The 20,073-nt window shown below is 60.4% G+C and overlaps 2 protein-coding genes across 6 annotated transcripts in view; one reads left to right on the top strand and one right to left on the bottom strand.

Annotated features, from left to right (window-relative positions):
- The first annotated feature begins 9,175 nt into the window (after window positions 1-9,175).
- On the top strand, window positions 9,176-12,151 carry ANKRD9 (ankyrin repeat domain 9). 4 transcript variants are annotated; one of them, XM_043434602.1, is made up of 4 exons: window positions 9,176-9,436; window positions 10,441-10,515; window positions 11,052-11,081; window positions 11,218-12,151. In XM_043434602.1, exon 4 carries the CDS (start codon window positions 11,257-11,259, stop codon window positions 12,055-12,057), a length of 801 nt encoding a protein of 266 aa, XP_043290537.1. In that variant the 5' UTR covers window positions 9,176-9,436; window positions 10,441-10,515; window positions 11,052-11,081; window positions 11,218-11,256; the 3' UTR covers window positions 12,058-12,151. The 4 variants fall into 4 exon arrangements, with proteins under 4 accessions (XP_043290537.1, XP_043290535.1, XP_043290538.1 ...); XM_043434603.1 differs by lacking the exon at window positions 9,176-9,436 and adding an exon at window positions 9,517-10,027; XM_043434600.1 differs by having other exon boundaries at window positions 9,178-9,436; window positions 11,052-12,151.
- Window positions 12,152-15,772: 3,621 nt separating this feature from the next.
- The window catches only part of TECPR2 (tectonin beta-propeller repeat containing 2), a 100,285-nt gene continuing 95,984 nt past the window's right edge, over window positions 15,773-20,073 (bottom strand). For both annotated transcript variants that reach the window (XM_043434597.1, XM_043434598.1), the window contains exons 18-20: window positions 19,932-20,073; window positions 19,455-19,604; window positions 15,773-19,184 (exon numbers count right to left, since the gene is read on the bottom strand). In XM_043434597.1, coding sequence (XP_043290532.1) covers window positions 19,033-19,184; window positions 19,455-19,604; window positions 19,932-20,073 — 444 coding nt within the window. In that variant the 3' untranslated portion in view covers window positions 15,773-19,032. The remainder of the gene's footprint in view (window positions 19,185-19,454; window positions 19,605-19,931) is intronic.

Raw genomic sequence — 20,073 nt, 5'->3', positions numbered from 1 at the left:
ATGGGGCACCTACTACCCTCCCCCGGGACGGGCAGGCCCCACCCTATGAGCCAACAGAGGAGAAACCCCTAAGACTGCGGGACGCTGTAGGTGATGCGGCCCGACGGGCAGGGCCCACTCCTTTAGCCAGGACTCACCTGAAGCGAGTCCCTTCGGACTTCTGGGGCCTGAAGGCCAAGGTTCTCCTGGAATGTGAAGGGGTTCGGCCTTGAGGACTGAGATGTTGGGTGGCATCACTGACTCAGTGGACATGAGTCTGAGCAAACTCCTGGAGATAGTGAAGGACAGGGAAGCCTGGTGTGTGGCAGTCCACGGGGTCACAAAGAGTCAGACACGACTGAGCAACTGAACAACTGGCCTTGAGGCAGAGCAGGGGTTTTCCAGGCAGGTGGGCGGCACCTTTGAGCAGGGAGGGCTCCCAGGAGAAGGGCTGAGTTGACTTGTTTTGATAGGGTCCCCTCAGACAGAAGGAGGCTGAGGCTGAAGCTGCAGCTTGGAGGGGCCGGGGCAACCTGGCCCCTGGGAGGGGGGACGGAGTGGCGTGGAGGGGGGCAGGGTGTTTGCACAGAGTCCTGGGCGTGATGTGATGGGTGCTGCTGACTCCTCTGCATCTCAGGTGGCCTCCTCCTCCAGGAAGCCTCTCCTGCCCACTCACCTCTGGTCCTCAGAGTAGGCTCCAGGGGCTTGTCAGTTGAATTACCCAGTTAGGCTGCTCAGAAGGGCTGGCTGACCATCCAAGTCCCCTGGCCAGGGATGAAGGGGCTCCCCACCACCCCCACCTGCATCCGAGGCCCCCGCCATCCTGTGAGAGGCAGAGATTTCTAGCAGAACTTGTGTCAGCTTTCACCAAGGCTTGGGAATTCACGAAAGCAGAGCCTTCCCTTCCCAGACCGGGATGAGGCCTCTCTGCTCCAACTCCGTGGGCAGAGCCCTGTCTCTTCTCTGAGCTCGACTCCCTACCTGGAAAGTGGGCTGACGGTGCAGCCTTCCTCACCGTGCAGATCCATGAGACAGCTTTTCGCCCACAGGACCTGCCTCTTTAAAAACTTGCCTTAATTACACAAATAATATTTGAATATGTGAATGACTCAAACCACAGAGAAGGTGCAGGGAGTGAAGAGTTCCTTCCTCCTCCTCCCTGACCTTCTCTCCAGGAGGCCCCGCAACCCACACATCATTGTGTGGCTTCCAGTATTTTGCAAACATCATGAGGGACTTTCCTGGGGGTCCAGGGGTTAAGACTCTGTGTTCCCAGCACCAGGGGCCTTTGATCCCTGGTCAGGGAACGAAGATCCCGCTTGCCACAGAGTGTGACCAAAAACCAAAACATATATATATATATATGCTTTTTCTTTTAACATTTTTATGCTGAAATGTTGAAAATTAATCCTAGGAACTCAGTTATTGAGGGCAGCTCCGTGCCCAGCACAACGGAGTCCTGCCAGAATGCTGTAACTTCTCAAGGACAGCTCTCTGATCCCCACCGACAGATGGGGAGACTCGGGCTCTTTACCAGAGGCTGTGGCTGCTTGATATTAACACCTGGGATGAGCATGAGTCATGGGGCAGCTGTAGATTTCCGTCCTGAACTGGAGCCAGGCAGGAATCTCCCTGGCAGTCCAGTGGTTAAGACTCTGCCCTTCCACTGTAGAGGGCACAGGTTGAATCCCTGATCAGGAAACTAGATCCTGCAAGCTGCGAAGGAAAAAAAAAATTTAAACAAGGACCTGTTGAGAGTGTTGTTGTTCAGTTGTGTCCGATTCTTTAGGACCCCATGGACTGCTGCACATCAGACTGCCCTGTCCTTCACCATCTCCCAGAGCTTACTCAAACTGATGTCCATTGAGTCCGTGATGCCATCCAACCATCTCATCCTCTGTCACCTCCTTCTTCTCCTGCCCTCAATCTTTCCCAGCATCAGGGTCTTTTCCAATGAGCTGGCTCTTCACATCAGGTGACCAATGTATTAGAGCTTCAGCTTCAGCATCAGTCCTTCCAATGAATATTCAGGGTTGATTTCCTTTAGGATGGACTGATTGGATCTCCTTGCAGTCCAAGGGACTCTCAAGAGTCTTCTTCAACCAGAGGGATGGGATGGGGAGGGAAGTGGGAGGGGGGATCAGGATGGGGAACACATATAAATCCATGGCTGATTCATGTCAATGTATGGCAAAAACCACTACCATATTGTAATTAGCCTGCAACTAATAAAAATAAATGAAAGAAAAAAAAAGAGTCTTCTCCAACACCACAGTTTAAAAGCATCAGTTCTTCCGTGCTCAGCCTTCTTTATGGTCCAACTCTCACATCCATACATGACTACTGGAAAAACCATAGCTTTGACTATACGGACCTTTTGTCAGCAAAGTGATGGCTCTGCTTTTTAATACAAGGGAGACACTATTACAATTGCGCTGAGATGACAGGGACTGTCCTGAGCAAATACTCTGAGTCAGGGCTTTTTCAAGTGACAAAGCCCTGTCTCCAATTGGCCTAATCCTAAAACTAGATGATTTAAATATTAAATAAAATACTAAATAAGAGATCTATATTTTAATATAAATATTAGATAAAATATTTAGTAAATTAAAAAATAAAAATCCAGCTGGCTCACTTAATGAGAGAGCCGGAGTCCTCAGGCATGGCTGTCTCCAGGGATTCCCCATGGACCCAGAGATGCTATCAAGAGTGTCTCACAGTGGTGGGGGGTGTGGGGGGTGTGAGGGAGGTGTGCCCTAGGCTGCAGGCCTACACAAGGTCCCCTCTGAGAGCCAGCAGGGCCCCGGGCGTGGGGGAGGATGCAAGCCTCCCAGCTGGGAAAAGGCCCCATGATTATTTTGTGCTCCCCTCGGACAGCCACCTAGGACATTTCCAGTTCTTTATTATTAAAAACACAGCAGTATATTTTCATAATTTAAAAAAATACAGAGAAAAACCCCGCAGCAGTGATTGTATATTTGGTAGTTAGCCCGCACTGTCTTCCAAGGCAGACCTCACTTTAGCGCACTGCGCTTCCCAGTGCTTCCCAGACGCTGCGTGTCTCTCAGACGGACGGCTGGTGGCTACCCCACGTCAAGCAGGTCTACTGGCGCCATTTCCCAACGGCATTTCCTCCCTTTGTGTCTCTATATCACATTCTGGTAATTCTCACAATATTTCCAACTTTCTCATTTATATTTGTTGTTATTTCCGCCATCAGTTTTGTTCCCACTACAACTCACTGAAGCCAAGATAATACTTGGCATTTTTAGCACTGAAGTATTTTTTTTAATAAATTGATTTATTTCTTAGATGGTATCAGGTCTTAACTGCAGCACAAGGGATCTTCAGCTGCGCCAAGAAAACTCTTAGTTGCGGCATGTGGGATCTAGTTCCCCCACCAGGGATCGAACCCCAGCCTCCCTACCTCGGGAGCATTATTCTCGGGACTTTATTCTCTTGGGCTCCAAAATCGCTGCAGATGGTGACTGCAGCCATGAAATTAAAAGACGCTTGCTCCTTGGAAGAAACGCTATGACCAACCTAGACAGCATATTAAAGATCAGACACAATCTTTTACAGACAAAGGTCCATCTAGTCCAAACCATTTTTGGTTTTTCCAGTAGTCATGTATGGATGTGAGACTTGGACTATAAAGAAAGGTGAGCGCTGAAGAACTGAGGCTTCTGAACTGTGGTGTTGGAGAAGACTCTTGAGCGTCCCTTGGAATGCAAGGAGATCAAACCAGTCAATCCTAAAGGAAATCAGTCCTGAATATTCGTTGGAAGGACTGATCCTGAAGCTGAAACTCCAATACTTTGGCCACCTGATGCAAAGAGCTGACTCATTGGAAAAGGCCCCGATGCTGGGAAAGACTGAAGGTGGGAGGAGAAGGGAACGACAGAGGATGAGTGAATGGCATCACCCGACTCAATGGACATGAGTTTGAGCAAGCCCCGGGAGTTGGTGATGGACAGGGAAGCTTGGCATGCCACAGTCCATGGGGTTGCAAAGCGTCGGACATGAGCAACTGAACTGAACCTTGTTTTTTTAGACATATTACTATTACACAGTTAGTAAACTTTGGTGTAGTGTGAATGTAATGTTCACACGTCTGGGGAAGCCAAAATATTTTTGTGTCTCCTTTTATTGCGATACTTGCTGTATCATGGTGTCCGGAACAGAGCCTTCAGTATCTCTGAGGTCTGCCTATAAAATTAAGGTTGAATTTTCTCATAAAACTGTAAAGAATTAAGCAAGTGAACAAAAACCATAGCAGTGAGCATCGTACATGGCACCTGGCACTTGGGCCAGTATTCATCTGGAATAAGATACCCACAAAAGGTACTGTTGGACCCACAGCACGAGTGTTTTCCCCGCCGGTGGGCCCCACCCAGCCTCCCGTGTGAGAGTGGGGGCCTGACTCCTGACCTTGTTGGCACAGGCTGTTTTCTGTCTCCTAGTTTTTGCCATTAGGAGAATTATTAGAGCTGATTGTCTTCAGGAGTTTACCGGCCAACCTGTGAATTGCCTATTCGTACCCGTCGCCCATCTTCCTGGGTTAGTCCTTCTAATTGGCTGCAGGAGCTCCTTATTGATTCTGAATACAGACCCTTGGAGGCCAGGTGGGCTTTGGCCTGGTCCAGCCCAGAGGTGGAAGCGCAGGGCCCAGGTGAGGTGGGGGTGGGAGGGTTGTTCCCAACCTCTTCCCTGATCCCGGCCACTTCCCATACTGGCCATGGCCAAGCCTGCCCCCTGGAACACCTTCCTTCTGAGATCCAAAAATCCACCTGACTCGTTTCACAGGTAAGTGACTGGCACTCAGACAGGCGCAGTTATACACAGCTGGTGAGCAGTGACTAGAGGCCAGTTCATTTGGCACCAGCCTCCCCCAGGAGGCTCTCTGCCACCCATTCCCCGTGCAGTGCGCACCCCAAACTGTGCTCCCAGGCCTAGGCCACCTGCCACATGCCCTCTGCTCTGATGCCACAGGCCAGGCGTGCTGGCGGCAGCCGGGACTCAGGTCAGGGAGGATCTCCGTGTGGTCAATGAACTCCTCTCAAGCCCCACCCTGCAGCCCTTGTCACTCTCAGCAGATGACCTTGGAAACAGAAACCATCAAAGCAGACCTGACTTACCTGTCCTTGTGCTGCCATTGGCACCCATGCCCAACCCTATGCCACCCAGGAAGAAGAGTCCATGCTGGAGGCTGGGGCCTCCCCTCCACGCCTGCTGGCCGTCCCTGAGGGCCCGAAGGTCCTGGCTCCACAGGTCTTTCCTGCATCAGTGTTTTGGCCCATCACTGTCCTGCTCACATGAGCACACATGCACATGCACATGCAAGATGCAGCACCCTGCACATGGACACATGTGTACACGCATGTACACACAGCACAGACAGCCATGACCATAGTGCACACGTGTCCGTATGCGCACACACGCATGTATTCAGTTTTCACTCTTTCATTCTTTATTATTTTTTTTGCCAAACCATGAGACTTATGGGATCATGGTTCCCCTACTAGGGATGGGAACCGGGCCCACTGACTGAAAACGCCTAGTCTCAACCACTGGACTGCCAGGGAATTCCCATCTCTTGCAATCTTTAGCCCCGCTCACCTCCGGCCCCTTTCCTCTGCTCCTACACATCTTTCCCAGCCCTTCCCGCACTCTCCTGTCCACAGGCTTCTCTGGCCGCCCGTGACCTTCTGGAAGGGGCACCATGACCTCTATGTAGCCAGACCCTCCTGACCCTCTGGTGGCACTTGTCCCAGGTGGCCACCCCCTCCTCCACAGGGCGCCTGGGCCCTCCAACCCCCGAGGGCCTCTCCTAGCTCCTGGCTCTGCCCGCCTCCTCTCCCTACCCCATGTGCTACATGTCAAGCCTGGCCTCCCAACCTTCCCTCCCGTGTCAGGCTTCCAGTACCTTCTCTCTGTCTATCACCGGCCAGGGCTTCTCCCTCCGCTTCCCTTTGCCACGAAGCCCCAAAGAGGCTGACAGGCATCTTCAGGGACTCCCCCCCCCCCCCCCCCCCCGCCCCGCTGCTCCTCCCCACCCTTCCACGGGCTTAGCCTGACTGGGAGGCATTCTAGACTGTTCTCTCCCTCTCAGACCCAGCCCGGTTGACCCGCGTGCACACAATTCACTGCTTCTGCTTCTCCCCTGTGAGCTCCCTGACGCTGACCCCAGCCACCCCTTCCCAGGCTGGGCTGAGGCTTCTTCCCTCTGCCCCTGGGGTTGGCTCCCTGCAGCCAGAGGGGCCTGAGAAAAGACCCCCGGCCCCCGCCAGGACCCCGCTCAGAGCCCTTGCTCCCCCAGTCCTCGCACTGACCCTTGGGTCCCTCTGGACCTGGGCGCACGCAGACACCTGCCGGCAGGTGAGACGAGCTCTCCCCGGAGAGAGGGGAGTGTGTCTCGGGTCAGGTCCAAGTGGGAGCATGACAGGGTCAAAGGTCAAGACCATATTTAGAAGGCCGTCTGCCCACCCTCAGATCCCCCCTTAGTCTGTGGAAATTGAGCCCCCTGTCCCGGCTTGCGCCCGCTCCCCACCCCAAGCCCCTTCACTCCCCACCGAGCCCATCTGCCCTCCCGGGGAAGCTCTGTTCACAGCCCCGTCCGCAGCCCCAGAGGGCAGGTGGCACCTGCCCCCTCGGCCCCCCTGGACGGCTCGCAGCCGTCACAGCCCCGCGGAGGCGCGGGGAGGGCGTCCACAGTAGCACCGGGGCCCCACACCGGTGCAGGCAGCTCTACAGGCAGCTCTCGCCAGTAGAAGGTTCCTCCGCAGGGATGGCGCGGGACCCAGAGCAGCACGTAGGCCAGAGGGCGAGTCCGAAAGTGACCTGGGAGAGAAGGGCATCCTGTCGAGGCTGGGAGCTGACGGGGCCTACGGAGAGGGTCACACGGTCCGCCACTGCCGCGGGGAGTGTGCCAGCGCCGGGCTGGGCCGCCGGACGGGCACACCGGCCTTCAGATGTCCCCACAGGTTCGCTCCTAACCGGGGTCACGGGTTCCCAGGCATTGAAAAGTTATTAATACTATTATTTATGCCTGAGATAATCCACCCCCTCCGCCTGCAGGTCCTCAGGACAAACCCCAGCTCCTCGTCCTGGCCTTCAAGGCCTTAGGTTTCCCTCCCACTGCCCTCGGCAACCACCCTCGGCCCCGGTCCAGACCTTTGCCCCCAGTTTGAGTCCTGACCAGGAATACCTTTCCTCTGCCTCACCTGCTCTTTCTGGCTAAGTCCACTTCTAAGTAGAGGAGCAACGGGGCCAGACTTTGATGTCGAGAGAGGCCTTCAGAAAGGCTCTTGCCCTTTGGGTGAGCCAGCAGCAAGCAGTGGGGAGGGCAAGTCGAAGCAGAGGGCCAAGAGGGTGGGGGGTGGAGAGACAGCTGCCCAGAGGCCAGCCGCACGGCAGGCACCTCCCGCCGCTGCCCCTTCGCCCTCGGTCCACTGGTAGCCATGGAGACGGTGTGAGGTCTCACCTCCGGCCCTTGAGGAGTAGACGGGCACTGGCAGCTGTGTGGTTAGCGTCTTGAACCACAGGGAGCTCACTTGGGACACCACCTCACTCGATTGTCCCCCAGGGCCTGCGGGCTATGAAAGGCCAAACGTCAACCCCAGAATTTCCATTTGCCTTGTCCCTCGTCAGAAACATCAGGAACGGGACAGCTGAGAGAAAATGTAGGAGACTGAGGCCTAAAGAGGGGAGGACACAATGAAAGGTGAAGTGGGGCAGAGGTGGAGCCTGGACTCCCAGCCCAGTGTCCCCTGGACCCCCAACCTTGGTCCATGACCATCTCTGTACATCTGGTGCTGACCATGGCTGCCCAGGTGGCGCCAGTGGTAAAGAATCCACCTGTCAATGCAGGAGATGCAGAAGACACAGGTTTGATCCCTGGGTTGGGAAGATCCCTTGGAGTGGGAAACGGCACCCCACTGCAGTATTCTTGCCTGGAAAATTCCATAGACAGGAGAGCCTGGTGGGCGACAGTCCATGGGGCCGCAGAGAGTCAGACACGACTGAGCAGGCATGCACTATGGTGTTGATCATGGATCCCCACACCCCCCACCCCCGCCCCCGAGGTATGGTAGGGCCTGCAGGGCCTTGTTGCACTAAGGTAGGTGGCAGGATCTGGTGGGATCTTGGGCATATGTGTGCTACTTGTAGAAAGGCCGGTCGGCCAGGGCACTTTCAACCATAAATGTCTGAAGAAACACAAGTGTCCAGCTTCCCTTTTGTGTGTTCCTCACTTGAAGGACCGATGCTGAAGCTGAAGCTGTAATACTTTGGTCACCTGATGGGAAGAGCCAACTCAATAGAAAAGACTCTGATGCTGGGAAAGATTGAAGGCAGGAGAAGGGGACGACAGAGGAAGAGATGGTTGGATGGCATCACTGACTCGATGGACTTGAGCTTGAACAAGCTCCGGGAGATGGTGAAGGACAGGGAAGCCCGGAGGGCCGCAGTCCACGGGGTCGCAAAGAGTCGGACAAGGCTGAGCAACTGGACAACAGCAACATACGAGGGTCACCTCACTGTGAGACCCGATTTCATGGTTGGTCAATCAGGGGTCATAATTCCCACCGCCACTGGCTGTGAAAATGAAATGAAATCAAGCGTTTTTAGCACAGCGATTGGTGCAACCAGGCACTGAAAAGTGATTGTCTGCATCCGGTTCACCATCCATTCCCTGGGAAAGTCAGCCTGGAGAAGGGGCTCCAGATGCCCGGACCCTTAGGGGTCACAGCTCCTTCTCCCTGCCCCCTCCACGTGCGGTCCCGGGAAAACAGTCCCGGAGGTCATCCCCAAGGTCACAGAGGGTCCGTGCAAAGGGGACGTGGAAGGCGTCTCGTGGGGTGCCGAGGACAGGTACGCTCGGCGGAGCCCGGGCGCCTGAGTGCGAGCGCTGACTCGCTGAGCCGAGGGACCGCAGGCCGGGGGGCCCTGCCGGCGTGGGTGGCCCCCCCGCCTGGAGCCCGGAGCCCTTCTCCGCCGGCGACTCGGGTTTCCGGGAGCCCCGCCCGGCTCCCTCCCATCGCGGCCCCGCCCCCCGTGCGCCCGCAAGTTTCTCCCAACTTTTCCGCGGGTCCCCCCGGGCGCCCCGCCCGCCGGCCGGTGACGTAACAATGGTGCAGCGAGGTGGCCAATAGGCAGCGGCGGAGGCCGGCGGCGCGGACCAATGGCGGCGGCGGGCGGCCCAGCGGTCCTGCCCGGCCGGGGCCGCACTGCGCCGCCCGCCGCCCGCCCGCCGCCGGCGCCGGCACCGCCGCCCAGCGATCCGGCAGCGGCGACTCAGAGCGCTGCTGCGGCGGGCGCGGGCGGCGGCGGCAACCTCCCGTCCGTCCGTCCGTCCGTCCTGGGAGCTTCGCCTGCGCACCGGCCCGCTGGGAGACCGCGCGCTCACGCCCGCAGCGGGGGCGGGGACGCCAGGCTCGCGGCCCCTCCAGCCCCCAAGGTGAGTCCCCCTTCCTCGGCCCGCTCGGCGTGCGGCTCCCGCCCCGGGCGCGACCCCTTGGCCGCCCCCTCCCCCATCCTCCCTGGACACACGCGCACGCAGGTGCAGCCCTCGCTGCGCCGGCCACCGGCCGGCAGATACTCTGGCCTCGACCCCCGCGACCCGAGGTCCAGCAGTGCGGCCGGTGGGGGCCGGGGCGGAGCTGGCGGGCGGCCCTGGGCGCGAGGCCTTGCCCTCGGTGGCCCAGCCCCCACCCCCCATTCACTGAGCCGCGACCGTGACTCGCTGCCCGGTGACGTGAGGCCGGCCCAACTTTACGTAACCCGCCCGGCGCCCAGTGTCCACACAAGGTACACCCGGGGCGCGGAGGGCCCGGCGTGGGGCGCCGCTCTCCAGTCACGGTGCCCCCTTAAAGGGCGCTGTGGCTCTAACTCCCTCCCGCCCCCTGCCCCGTGCCCGTCTCTGTAACTTAGTTACTGGGTGTGTGTGGACTCAGCCTACCCGCTGACCCAGGGCCCTTGTGACCCAAGGGCTTACCCTTGACAAAATGCGGTGGGGAGCTGGGGCCAGGGGTTGGAAGTCGGGGCTCAGGTTGGTGCAGGAGGCTCCGGGGACAAGGTTAGGGCTCAAGCTGGGTTCCCGGTGGGTTGGCGGTTCCCCCCACTTTTGGAATGAGTCCGAAATACGAGGTAGGAGATCTTGGGTCCAGGCCTGGCTCTGCCATGACTTGCCGGCTGACCTTGGACAAGTTTGTCCCTTGCTGGAAAGTGGGATGGCAAGCCCTGCTTCGTCCAGCCTCTGGGAAGACCAAGGGAGCCAGCAGACCTGGGGCGGGGTCTGCAGGCCCTGAAGAGTGTACACACCGGTCTCTGGGTTGATTTCATCCCCCTGCCTCCTCGCGGGAGCTGGGGGCGGGGACGGCGCGGAAACACCATGTTTGGGTGGAAGGCTGGAGGCCCCGCTCCCTGCTGTGGCTCCCAGCCTGCCTTCCCTCTTTCTCACAGATGAGGAAGCTGAGGCTCAGAGGACAGTGATACACCCACCTGCACGGAACTTGGTCGTTGCGGTGCACTAACCAGGTAGGTCTGAGTCTGGAGCTCTGCCCCTGGGCAGGGTCCCCTAGCTGCAGGCCGGGGTCAGATGCCAGGGTGAAGGTTAGATGGAGTTGGGGAGAGGGAGTTTGGGCTACCGAAAGGATTTGGTTCAGCTGGAGATGTGAGATGCAGCTCTCCGACCCCCCCCCCCCCCCCCGACCTGGCTTTTACCTTGATTGGGGTTGGGTGCAGCTGCCGCAGGTGGGAGCGGGTGTGAGGTTTCAGTGTGGTCTAGACGACGGTATGTGGGGGCTGTGAGGGCAGGGGAAGAGGGTCCTTAGCAGAGGTACCAGAGAAGGAGACGAGTCTCAGGGCGGGCCACCCGCAGCCGCTGGATCCGGGATGTGGGAGGCGGTTCAGGGAGAGAAGCGAGCTGCTGAGGAGTGGCCGGGAGGGCCAGTCAGAGGCTGGGGGTTGGGGGGCAGCTACGAGGGAGGCCCCGCCAGGTGGGGGGGGGCTCCGACGACACCCCCGTCTCCCGCCTGGATCCTCGACCGTCACCGGACTCCCTCTGCTCGCAGGTGGTCGGCCCCGGGGGCCCATGCCGTGAGGTGAGGACGCCCAGCCAGCATGCCGTGGGACGCGCGACTGCCGGGGGGCGGCGCGGAAGGCGGGCCCGAGGGCGCGGGGGCGGCGCGCTCCAGGGCGCAGAAGCAGTGCCGCAAGTCGTCGTTCGCCTTCTACCAGGCCGTGCGCGACCTGCTGCCCGTCTGGCTGCTGGAGGACATGCGCGCCAGCGAGGCCTTCCACTGGGACGAGCGCGGCCGCGCCGCCGCCTACTCGCCGTCCGAGGCGCTTCTCTACGCGCTGGTGCACGACCACCAGGCGTACGCGCACTACCTGCTGGCCACCTTCCCGCGGCGCGCGCTCGCGCCTCCCAGCGCCGGATTCCGCTGCTGCGCGGCGCCCGGGCCGCACGTGGCGCTGGCGGTGCGCTACAACCGCGTGGGCATCCTGCGCCGCATCTTGCGCACCGTGCGTGACTTTCCGGCCGAGGAGCGCGCGCGCCTGCTTGACCGGCGCGGCTGCAGCCGCGTGGAGGGCGGCGGCACGGCGCTGCACGTGGCCTGCGAGCTGGTGCGCCCCGAGTGCCTCTTCCTGCTGCTTGGCCATGGCGCCTCGCCGGGCCTCCGTGACGGCGGCGGCCTGACGCCGCTCGAGCTGCTGCTGCGCCAGCTGGGCCGCGACGCCGGAGCCGCCACCTCCGCGGCCTCCGGGGCTCCCGCACCGCCGCCCGGGGAGCCGCGCCAGCGCCGCCTGCTGCTGCTCGATCTGCTGGCGCTGTACACGCCCGCGGACGCCGCCGGCCCGGCCCGCCGCGAGTTGCTGGGCGACCGGCCGCGCTGGCGGCGGCTGCTGGGTGAGGAGAAGTTCCAGTGGCTGGCGGGCCTCGCGCCGCCCTCGCTCTTCGCGCGCGCCATGCAGGTGCTGGTCACCGCCATCTCGCCCGGCCGCTTCCCTGAAGCCCTGGACGAGCTGCCGCTGCCGCCCTTCCTGCAGCCGCTGGACCTCACGGGCAAGGGCTAGACCGTGGGGGCGCCCCGGGCCGTGGACTTTTGGAGCATACAATTTTTAAGAGCGTTGTACCTGGCACTTTACATATAATTGTTTCTGGACGGCAGAACCTCTGTTCTCGTCTGTCGGCGTGCTTTGGGGGGCCAGGCCAGGATGGGCAGGCGAGCCGTGAGCTGTGGGGCTTCCGGATGCGGCCGGGCTCAGCTCCCCACCTCCGTGCGTGCGTGGAGCAGGGCTGCGAGGTCAGGCGACTTCCGAGAGCCGGGCCCTGTCCTCAGCTCCCTGCCCAGACCCGGGAACCGGCGCCCCGCCTTGATTTAGAGCCTCCGGCAAAGTGTCCCAGAGGGAGAGACAGCTGAGAGGAGGAGGGGTTGGGCAGCTGCCGGGGGCCGGCTTGTGCAAAGGCCTGGAGCCCGAGGGAACCGCCGTGTGGGCGCTAGCTGGAGGGCCTCTGCCCCGTCAGCCAGAGGGCCTTGTCCCTGTGGGCTCGGGCTCGGGTCCTGAGAGCTGAGGACGGAGGAGGGCCCGCGCGCCGGGTGCTGAGGGCAGGACCCAGGCCGCGCCTCCTGTTGCTCCCCACCCCACACTGGCCACCGCCGCTCCTTGGGTGTTGTTGGAGCGCTTCCCACGCACACAGGCCTAAGGCCTGGACTCGCCCTCTTGTCCCGTTTTCTCTCCTCTGGCAGCTGGTGCCAGGGCCCCTGCTTCTCACCTCTGCTCTTGTGGATGCTGCTGCCTGGGGCCCGGCCCCTGGCCCCCAGCTCCAGCTTCTCCTCACCCAGGGTTAGATGTGCCTTTCTCCAGGCCTGCCTGCTCACCCTGGGCATGGGCTCCCAAGACCCAGCCCCCGGTGTTCGATGGCACCTGTGGATTCTGGCAGCACCCTGTGGGCAGGTGCTTCTGCCTCAGCCGGTAGAGCTGGTTCCTGCAGGAAGGGTTTGAAGATGGAGACTTGTTGACAGATGTTACCATGACCCTTAAGGACCAAGGGAAAGCAGCGTACATGCCCAGAGGAGAATTGGGATCAGGGATGATGGCCAGGTTGTGCCTGGGAGTTCTGCAGGGCGGTGAAATTCAACCCGTGCCGGCTAGGCTGGAGGGCCACGATGTGCTGCCAGGAGCAGAGGGCTAAGGAGCTCCCCGATGAACTCTGACTGCCCACCTTGCCCCTGGCGTCCCTGAGGGGAGCCTGGCCAGGGGCGGGAGAGGCTTGGAAAGCAGTGGCAGTGCCAGGGTGGTGGCTGTGGGAGGGGAGGAGAGGGATGGGAGCGCCCTGGTTCTGGTCTGTATCTGGCACATCTCAGGGTGACTTTGGGCACATCCCTGCCTTGGGCCTCAGTGTCCCTGACTGCCCTCAGAGGGGTTTTGGAGCATCTCCAAGCTCCCTAAAAGGATGTTCCTGGGAGCTGTGGGGTGGGCAGCAGCACAGCCCTGTCGGGGCGGGGACAGTGGAGGGCGGTGGGGCCCAGTGCCAACCCTAGATTCCGGGTGGGGGTGAGGGCTTCTCCCTTCCCACTGTGTGTCCTGGCCCAGTTAAACAGCCTTTCTGAACCTTGACACTTAGCGGGCAGTGGATACTAACATTTCTTCTACCTTAAAATGTGGGGCATCTGGAGCCCTGGGGTATGAAGACCGGGGCTGTGTTGTTGGGGGAGGCACACTCCTTGGAGGAGATGGCAAGTGCAGACCACGTGCTGTGGCTCCTGGGGGCCGGGCTCGGGAGGTGCTGGGGACTCGGGGTGCCCTCGTGCCCTGGAGCTTCCGCCTGGAGAGAGCCCGGGCACCTGCAGGGTGTGCAGACTTCCCCTCGTGTCTCCCTGCTTCCGGCTCTGTCCTCTGTGGGGTGAGCCCTCCTGGCTCGAGGCCCAGGGCTAGGCCCTCATTCGCTTCCCCGCTAGACCTACAGCTGCCCTGTTGGTGACAAACTCCTTTGAGCTCCTTGGGCTGAGGATGGGGTGGTTCAGGGTTGGGGGGCTCCCTGGTGGGGACCCCACAGAAGCCATTGTCCAGTGAGCAGGAGGTGGCCCCTGGGAGGCTCTTTGTGTGCAGGGCAGGATCGGGGCAGGAGTTGTGGGCACCAGGGCGGGGGTGGGGGGCCCAGCCAGAGCCCAGCTTCATAGCTTGGGGGGTGGAGGGCGCCTTGGGGGGTGGAGGGCAGTGGGGGTGTCCTCGCTGTGGCTGGGCCAGTCAGGGAGCCGCGGGGAGGCCAAGGACACCCTGCGGCGGCAGAGCGGGGCCTGGGGCCGCCTGGCTCAGGGCGCCCTGGTGTCAGCAGAGAACCCGGAGCCCAGTGCAGGGTGGAGACGCCTCGGGGTTATCTGGCCGCTGCCGCTGGCCAGCGCGTGGGTGGCCGGGCCCCGTGCTCGTCTTATCGCTCCCCGGGGCCCTCCAACGCCAGCAGAGTCCCCTCCCCAGCCCCATCACCACCGCCGCCCTGGCGATGAGCTCTGGGGTCCTGGAGGGGCCAGCGGCAGCCGGGAGACGCGGTTCTCCGCTGTTGGCAGGTGGCCGTGGCGGCTTCTCATGGGCAACGGCTCCGCCTGGAGCAAGGCCTACGTCTCTGGGGCAGAGTTCCTCTGTTTGCTTCCTTCATTCCATGGACCTTGTCTAAGGAAAGCTGGCATCGGCCAGATTGCCTCCAGCATGCCCACCCCTGGGCCTGGTGAAGTTCCAACCAGGAGAGCTCTGGGGCCAGAATCTGGGCACCCCAGATGCCTGTCGGGGAGGTGCTGCGACTTGTTCCTGGAGCCTGGAAGGGACACACAGCCCCAAAGTGCGCCCCCCTTCGGCGGTGGTGACGCAACCCCGCGCTGGGGCCTTGCTTTGCCGCCTCTTGTGCTGACTTCTCCCATCACTACCTCGATTTCCCCACTGATTTCCTTTCCTCCCGATTTCTTCAACCTTCAAATATTCTGAGAGCAGCTTTCCCCAGTCCTGTTCAGAACAAGGATGCCTCCTGAAAGGCAAATGTGGAGGCGTGCTTGGGGAAGGCGGTGGAGAACCAGCTTCTGCTCCAGGAGACCCAAGTGGATGCGGGGACTGGTTTTGTCCCACTCCGTTTTAAAATTGAGGCATGACTGACGTATAGTAAATGCAGGCTTCAGTTGTGTGGTTTGAGGAGTTAGGGCCGCTGTCAGTACAAGTGTAACCACCCCAATCAAGAGAGAGGTGAAGAGATTTCTATCTTCAGTGGGTTTTTTTGGCTGCTGCTTGGGGGTATCTTAGTCCCCACCCCAGGGATGGAACCTGTGCCCTGGCAGTGGAAGCTTGGAGTCCTGGACCCCTAACCACTGGACTGCCAGGGGATTCCTATATCTTAAGTCATTTTTTAAAAAAAGAATTTCTGCTTATAAATGCAGGCTCATGGTAGAACACTCAGACTGTGCCGGAAAACCCAGGGCAGGATGGATCAGAGCCCTGACCGTGCAGCTCCCCCCAAGTACAAGGGCCGCCTGCCTGCGGGCCCCCCACCACCCAGGCGACCACTGCGCACATTTTGGTGTATTCTAGTTTTTTCTATGCACTTATATACATATGCTAAAATTTTTTTCTATGCTTATTTCTTACATACAGATTTGACATCAGATCAAATTAAGTATTTAAAAACTTAACTGTAGAATAAGCATTTCCATATGTTGTAAAACATTGTGTAAGACAGCCTCTGGTGCTTATTTTGTGATTATTTAATTCAACTAGTGTTGGTATGATAAGGAGTTGATGTTAGGACTGAGTCTTTAAAATGTAAATTTTATTTATTTTTGGAATAAATAATACATTTACATGGCTCAAATTCAAAAGATACAAAAAGGTACACACTATAGGCGACCACCAGCCACCAAGGCCAGCTGCGTGTGTAGTGTCTGCCCCTCCCGTGTCCCCTGGAATTACTATGAAAGGTTGCAAGCCCACCAGAAGTTAGAAGAGAGCAACGCGGACACGTGTGTTATCTTACTCTCTGTGTATGAAGTCCTACAAAACCACATTCTCCTTACCACGCCCAAGAGATTTAGCGCTGATGCGGTAAAACTGCCTAAGAGACTGCTCAGCAGATTTCCTCCAGGGGCACACGCGGTTTGTAACAGCTGCATATGCTGTTTCTGAGAGGGATGTTCCCGTGTCAGCTGCTGTCAGTCAGCTGTTTTAGTGTTTCACAATTCCTACGATGCCGCAGCCGTACGCCTGACTTAGGGCTTGTTCTCAGGGACAGGTTTCTGGAAGTAGGGGTCTACAGGTGTGAGGGTTGTAAGGCTGCTGCCGGGCTGCTGGCGGCCTTCCCGGGAGGGCCGAGCCGGGCGCTGCCGGCTCCGCGTGCGCCCTGGGGGATCGGAAGGCAGTGTCCTTTCGCCTCCGTTCACAGGGGTCTCAGGTGTTCCTCCGACTTGCTGCAATTGTTTCCCCTTTTAGTTTTATGTTTTGTTTTTTTTTAATGTATAGGATTGTTATAATTTGAGGAAATCAATTGAGGAAATAATATACTATTTTCCTCTGACTTTTCCCACCACTTTGGAGTTTAGAAAGTGCTTGCCATCCAGAAGTCAGTTACCGTCCTTTGCCCCCTGGTTTTAAGATCCTCTCGTCCACTTCGTATCTGCTTCACCGGAGCGGTTAGGCTGAGGTCCACGCCAGCTCGCAGTCGCCTCCCCCCCCCTCCATCTGGCTAAAGGCCCGTGGTCCCTGCTGGGCTGCCTGATGTCACCGCCGGCCCACCCATGGCCTGCTTCATTCCGGGCTGTCATCGCTCAGCACCGCTCACCTGTTTCTTCCCAGCAAGGCCTGGAGCCCACAGAGCTGGGTCCAATCCCAGCGCGCGCTGTGCCGCCTCCAGCAACGTCCCCTCGCTGGGTCTCACCGGAGCCCCAGTGAGCTGGGAGACCCTCAGAGCATGCCTGTGGGCACAAACATTATTTTATGGAGTCTTCTCTGCCTCCCCCAACAAAAAGAATCCCAGTGGGGAGTTTGACAAATGGAGAGAAACCCATAGATGCCTTTGGAGAGGACGATGTCTGCACCGTGTCTGTGGCTTGCCCTCAGGAATGTCGGCCACACCTTCCCAGTCAAGCTTCATGGAAGTCTTCCATAAAGCCTGGCCGGCTCTTGACTGAGTGACGTGTCTTGCTCAGGTGGTTGCCTGGCACGCAGCCGTCCTGCTGTGTCATGAACACGCTCTCCTCCCACCTGCTGGTTTCCACCAGGGCACTTCTGGTATCTGCTTTTGGGCCGTGGGTGGAGATGCAGGCCCAAGGTCTTGCCCTCAGAGCCTGCCCCCAGGGGCACCTCTGGAGTGACACTCCGCAGGGCCGCCCCCGGGCACACCCTCCTGGCGGGGGGCTGGGCCGGGAACACAGCAGGTTCTCCGCGGGAACAGCCTGCAAGAGCGCCACTCAGGGCGGCTTCTCCCTTCAGACGTCAGGCTGGACGAGACGGGGAGAGGCGCGTTTATTGCACTGTCTCAAAGCAGAGCTGAAAAACCAGAAACTGTACAGAGCACTGAAGCTACAAGTCACTGGGAGCATCCAGCCAGACGGGGGCTCACTGCACTGAAGCCCCGCAGGTTCAGCGGAGCTCTGCCGAGCGGGGAGAGGAGCCGGGCAAGGCACAGCGGGCGCGGGAGAGGGGCCTCCACTGTCGGCACGCGTGAGGGGCTCTGTCGGGGTGAGGGGCAAGGTGCGGGCGGGCACTGCGGCTTCTCGTCTTCAGGTAGACCTGGGAAAGCTCTGTCCTCCTGGCTGGCTGGGTCCTGTCACAGAACATATCTTATCGCTTTTCACCTGTGGCCCAGGGGCTCTCGGACACGCCTGCCTAGTAGAAAACAGGCATCGAGTAACAGGGCCCTGCGCCAACGGCAGGCTAAAAAAAGCAGCCCGGCCGGAGTCGTGCCAGGGTGGCCGCGGAGGGAGGGGCGGCGGGGACTGCTGCTCCCGCCCGTCGACGCAAGTGGGCCCCTCGGGCCGAGGCCCCAGACTGAAGTCTGGGATGGCCCATGCAGCAGCGGACCACGCAGGCACCAGCTGTGGCCCTGTGAGGGCGTCCACCCTCCCAAAGTGGATGCCCGCAGACAGGCTGGCACTGCTGGGAGCCGGCGGCAGGTCCCGGGGCTGCCCTGCCCGGGGAGGACACTCAGCGGAGAACAGTGCGGGCTCAGGAGAGACCACGAGAAGGGGCGCGAGGCCTTCCGCTGGGTCCAGAAAATACATTTCAAACTTGCAAGATCGGATTTCAGATGAGGTATCTCATGTAGGTTTGTAATACAACAAACAGAAAAGGCCATCATTAGTAGGTTCGCCCTCTGAGGGTGCTCGGGTTTCTGCGATGCCCCCAGCAGCACGGGCTGAGTGTCACTGAGACGTTCCTACGTCACAGCAGGGCTAGGCCCCACGGCCGGCCCGTGCCTGGGGTTCCTGCGCACACATCGGTTCCCTTCGCCCACCGGCTTTATTGTTCCGGCTGAGCTGTGTCTGCTGGGGCGGGCCTGGCCCCAAGGCGGGGTGCGTGCGTGCGTGCGCGTGCATGTGTCGTGTGCGTGCGTGTGCTGCGTGCCCCTGTCCTGGCACAGCTGGCTTCCCATCCGGCGGGTCCGTGCAGAACGTGCGCCGGGAACCGCGTCTCAGAATAGAGGCGAGGGCCCCGGCGGGAGCGCGCTCGGGAGCCGGCAGCGTTGACCCCGGGCTCGGGGCGGCTAGTGCTGAGGCGGGGGCTATGGCGCACGGCAGAGACTGCAGTACATGCAACTGCAGCCGCCGCCGGCCCCACCCGGGACGGCCTCCGCGGGAGTCCAGAGGCCCCGCTGCTGCCGCGATGGCTCGGACCCTCGGCCGAGGCTGTGGGTTCTGGGACGAGACTCAGACGAACATGGATGAAAACAAGAGTGGGCCCTCCGACCTGGCTAGACGTGTCTGATGGGGGCTGTGAGGCGTGTCCAGGGCGAGTGACTCAGAAGCCGGCTGTGTCCCCGCTCGGGGCGCCGCGTCCGCCCTCCCGGGAGCACCTTCAGATGACCTCCCACTCGTCCTCCAGGTCCTCGGGGTGGGGGGTGGCGGCGTGGCTGCCCTGGGCGCCGTGCGAGTGGCTGAACGTCCTCGTCAGCCGCTGGAGGAGGTAGCCGGGCGGGCCCACTGCCCACAGCTCGTCCGATGAGGTCACTGCAGGGACGAGAGCCAGCCACACACCTGTTACTCCCCAGCCGGGGCTCCACCTCCGGAGGCATTGCCTAGGTGTGGCCCCGGGCACCCCTCAACCTGCGCCGTTGCCTCCTCAGCCTTCCAGCGGGCGGAAGACCCTGGCAGAGTCGGTGCTGGGCGCCCGTCAGGCATGACCCTGGGATGGGTCGTGTTTGGGAGAACCAGCCTAGTGGGAGCAGCCCCCTGAGACCCCCCCCGCACCACCCACGGTGCCCGGCACCCAGCACCTGCCTGTGACACACGTCACGTTCCCCGGGATCTTCTTCCAGTAGTCCCCGGCAGGGTTCTTGTCGCTGACGCCGTACCGTCGGGCGAGGTCCCCGTTGGGACAGCGGGCCCACACGGTCCTGGCGCTCAGGGCCAGCTGGCAGGCCTGCAGCCCTGCAGGCAAACGGGGTGTGCGTCTGTTCTCAGACCCCGGGTGCAGAAGGGATGGACTGACCCTCCCCGAGAGCCTGCGTCCCCCCAACCCCCTCCGGCACAGGGCGGGAGCCCCGGGAAAGGATGCCCCGTCGGCAGGGAAGATGCGGCTGTGAGCATCGGACCAGAGGCCCTGGCGGTCGGGAAACGACCGTCCTGCAATGAACCCCAGGGATTGGGAGGCGGTGCTCTGCTGGTGGGGCCCCCACCCTGGGAGGATGGGCGCAGACGCCTGCTGTCGGCGGTCTGACAAGCCCCGTGTGGCCGCCGCCTGCCCGGCGCCGCTACCTGGCACGTGCTCCCAGTCGGTCCCCACTGGCATCTCCTCGGTGATCCCAGCTCGGACATGCACGTTCCACCTGCTGTCCAGGGCCCACAGCGTCTGGTCGTCGGGGCTGCAGTGCACGCTGACCAAGGTGACCCCGGCGGG

The sequence above is a fragment of the Cervus canadensis genome, chromosome 17 (genome assembly GCF_019320065.1).
Source record: "Cervus canadensis isolate Bull #8, Minnesota chromosome 17, ASM1932006v1, whole genome shotgun sequence".
Classification (NCBI taxonomy): Eukaryota; Metazoa; Chordata; class Mammalia; order Artiodactyla; family Cervidae; genus Cervus; species Cervus canadensis.
The sequence above is the reverse complement of the archived record's forward strand: the minus strand, read 5'-3'. Positions and strand labels throughout refer to the sequence as shown.

Bases quoted from the DNA above. Each gene is read 5' to 3' on its own strand.
- ANKRD9 (XM_043434600.1), top strand. From the start codon at position 11,101: ATGCCGTGGGACGCGCGACTGCCGGGGGGCGGCGCGGAAGGCGGGCCC.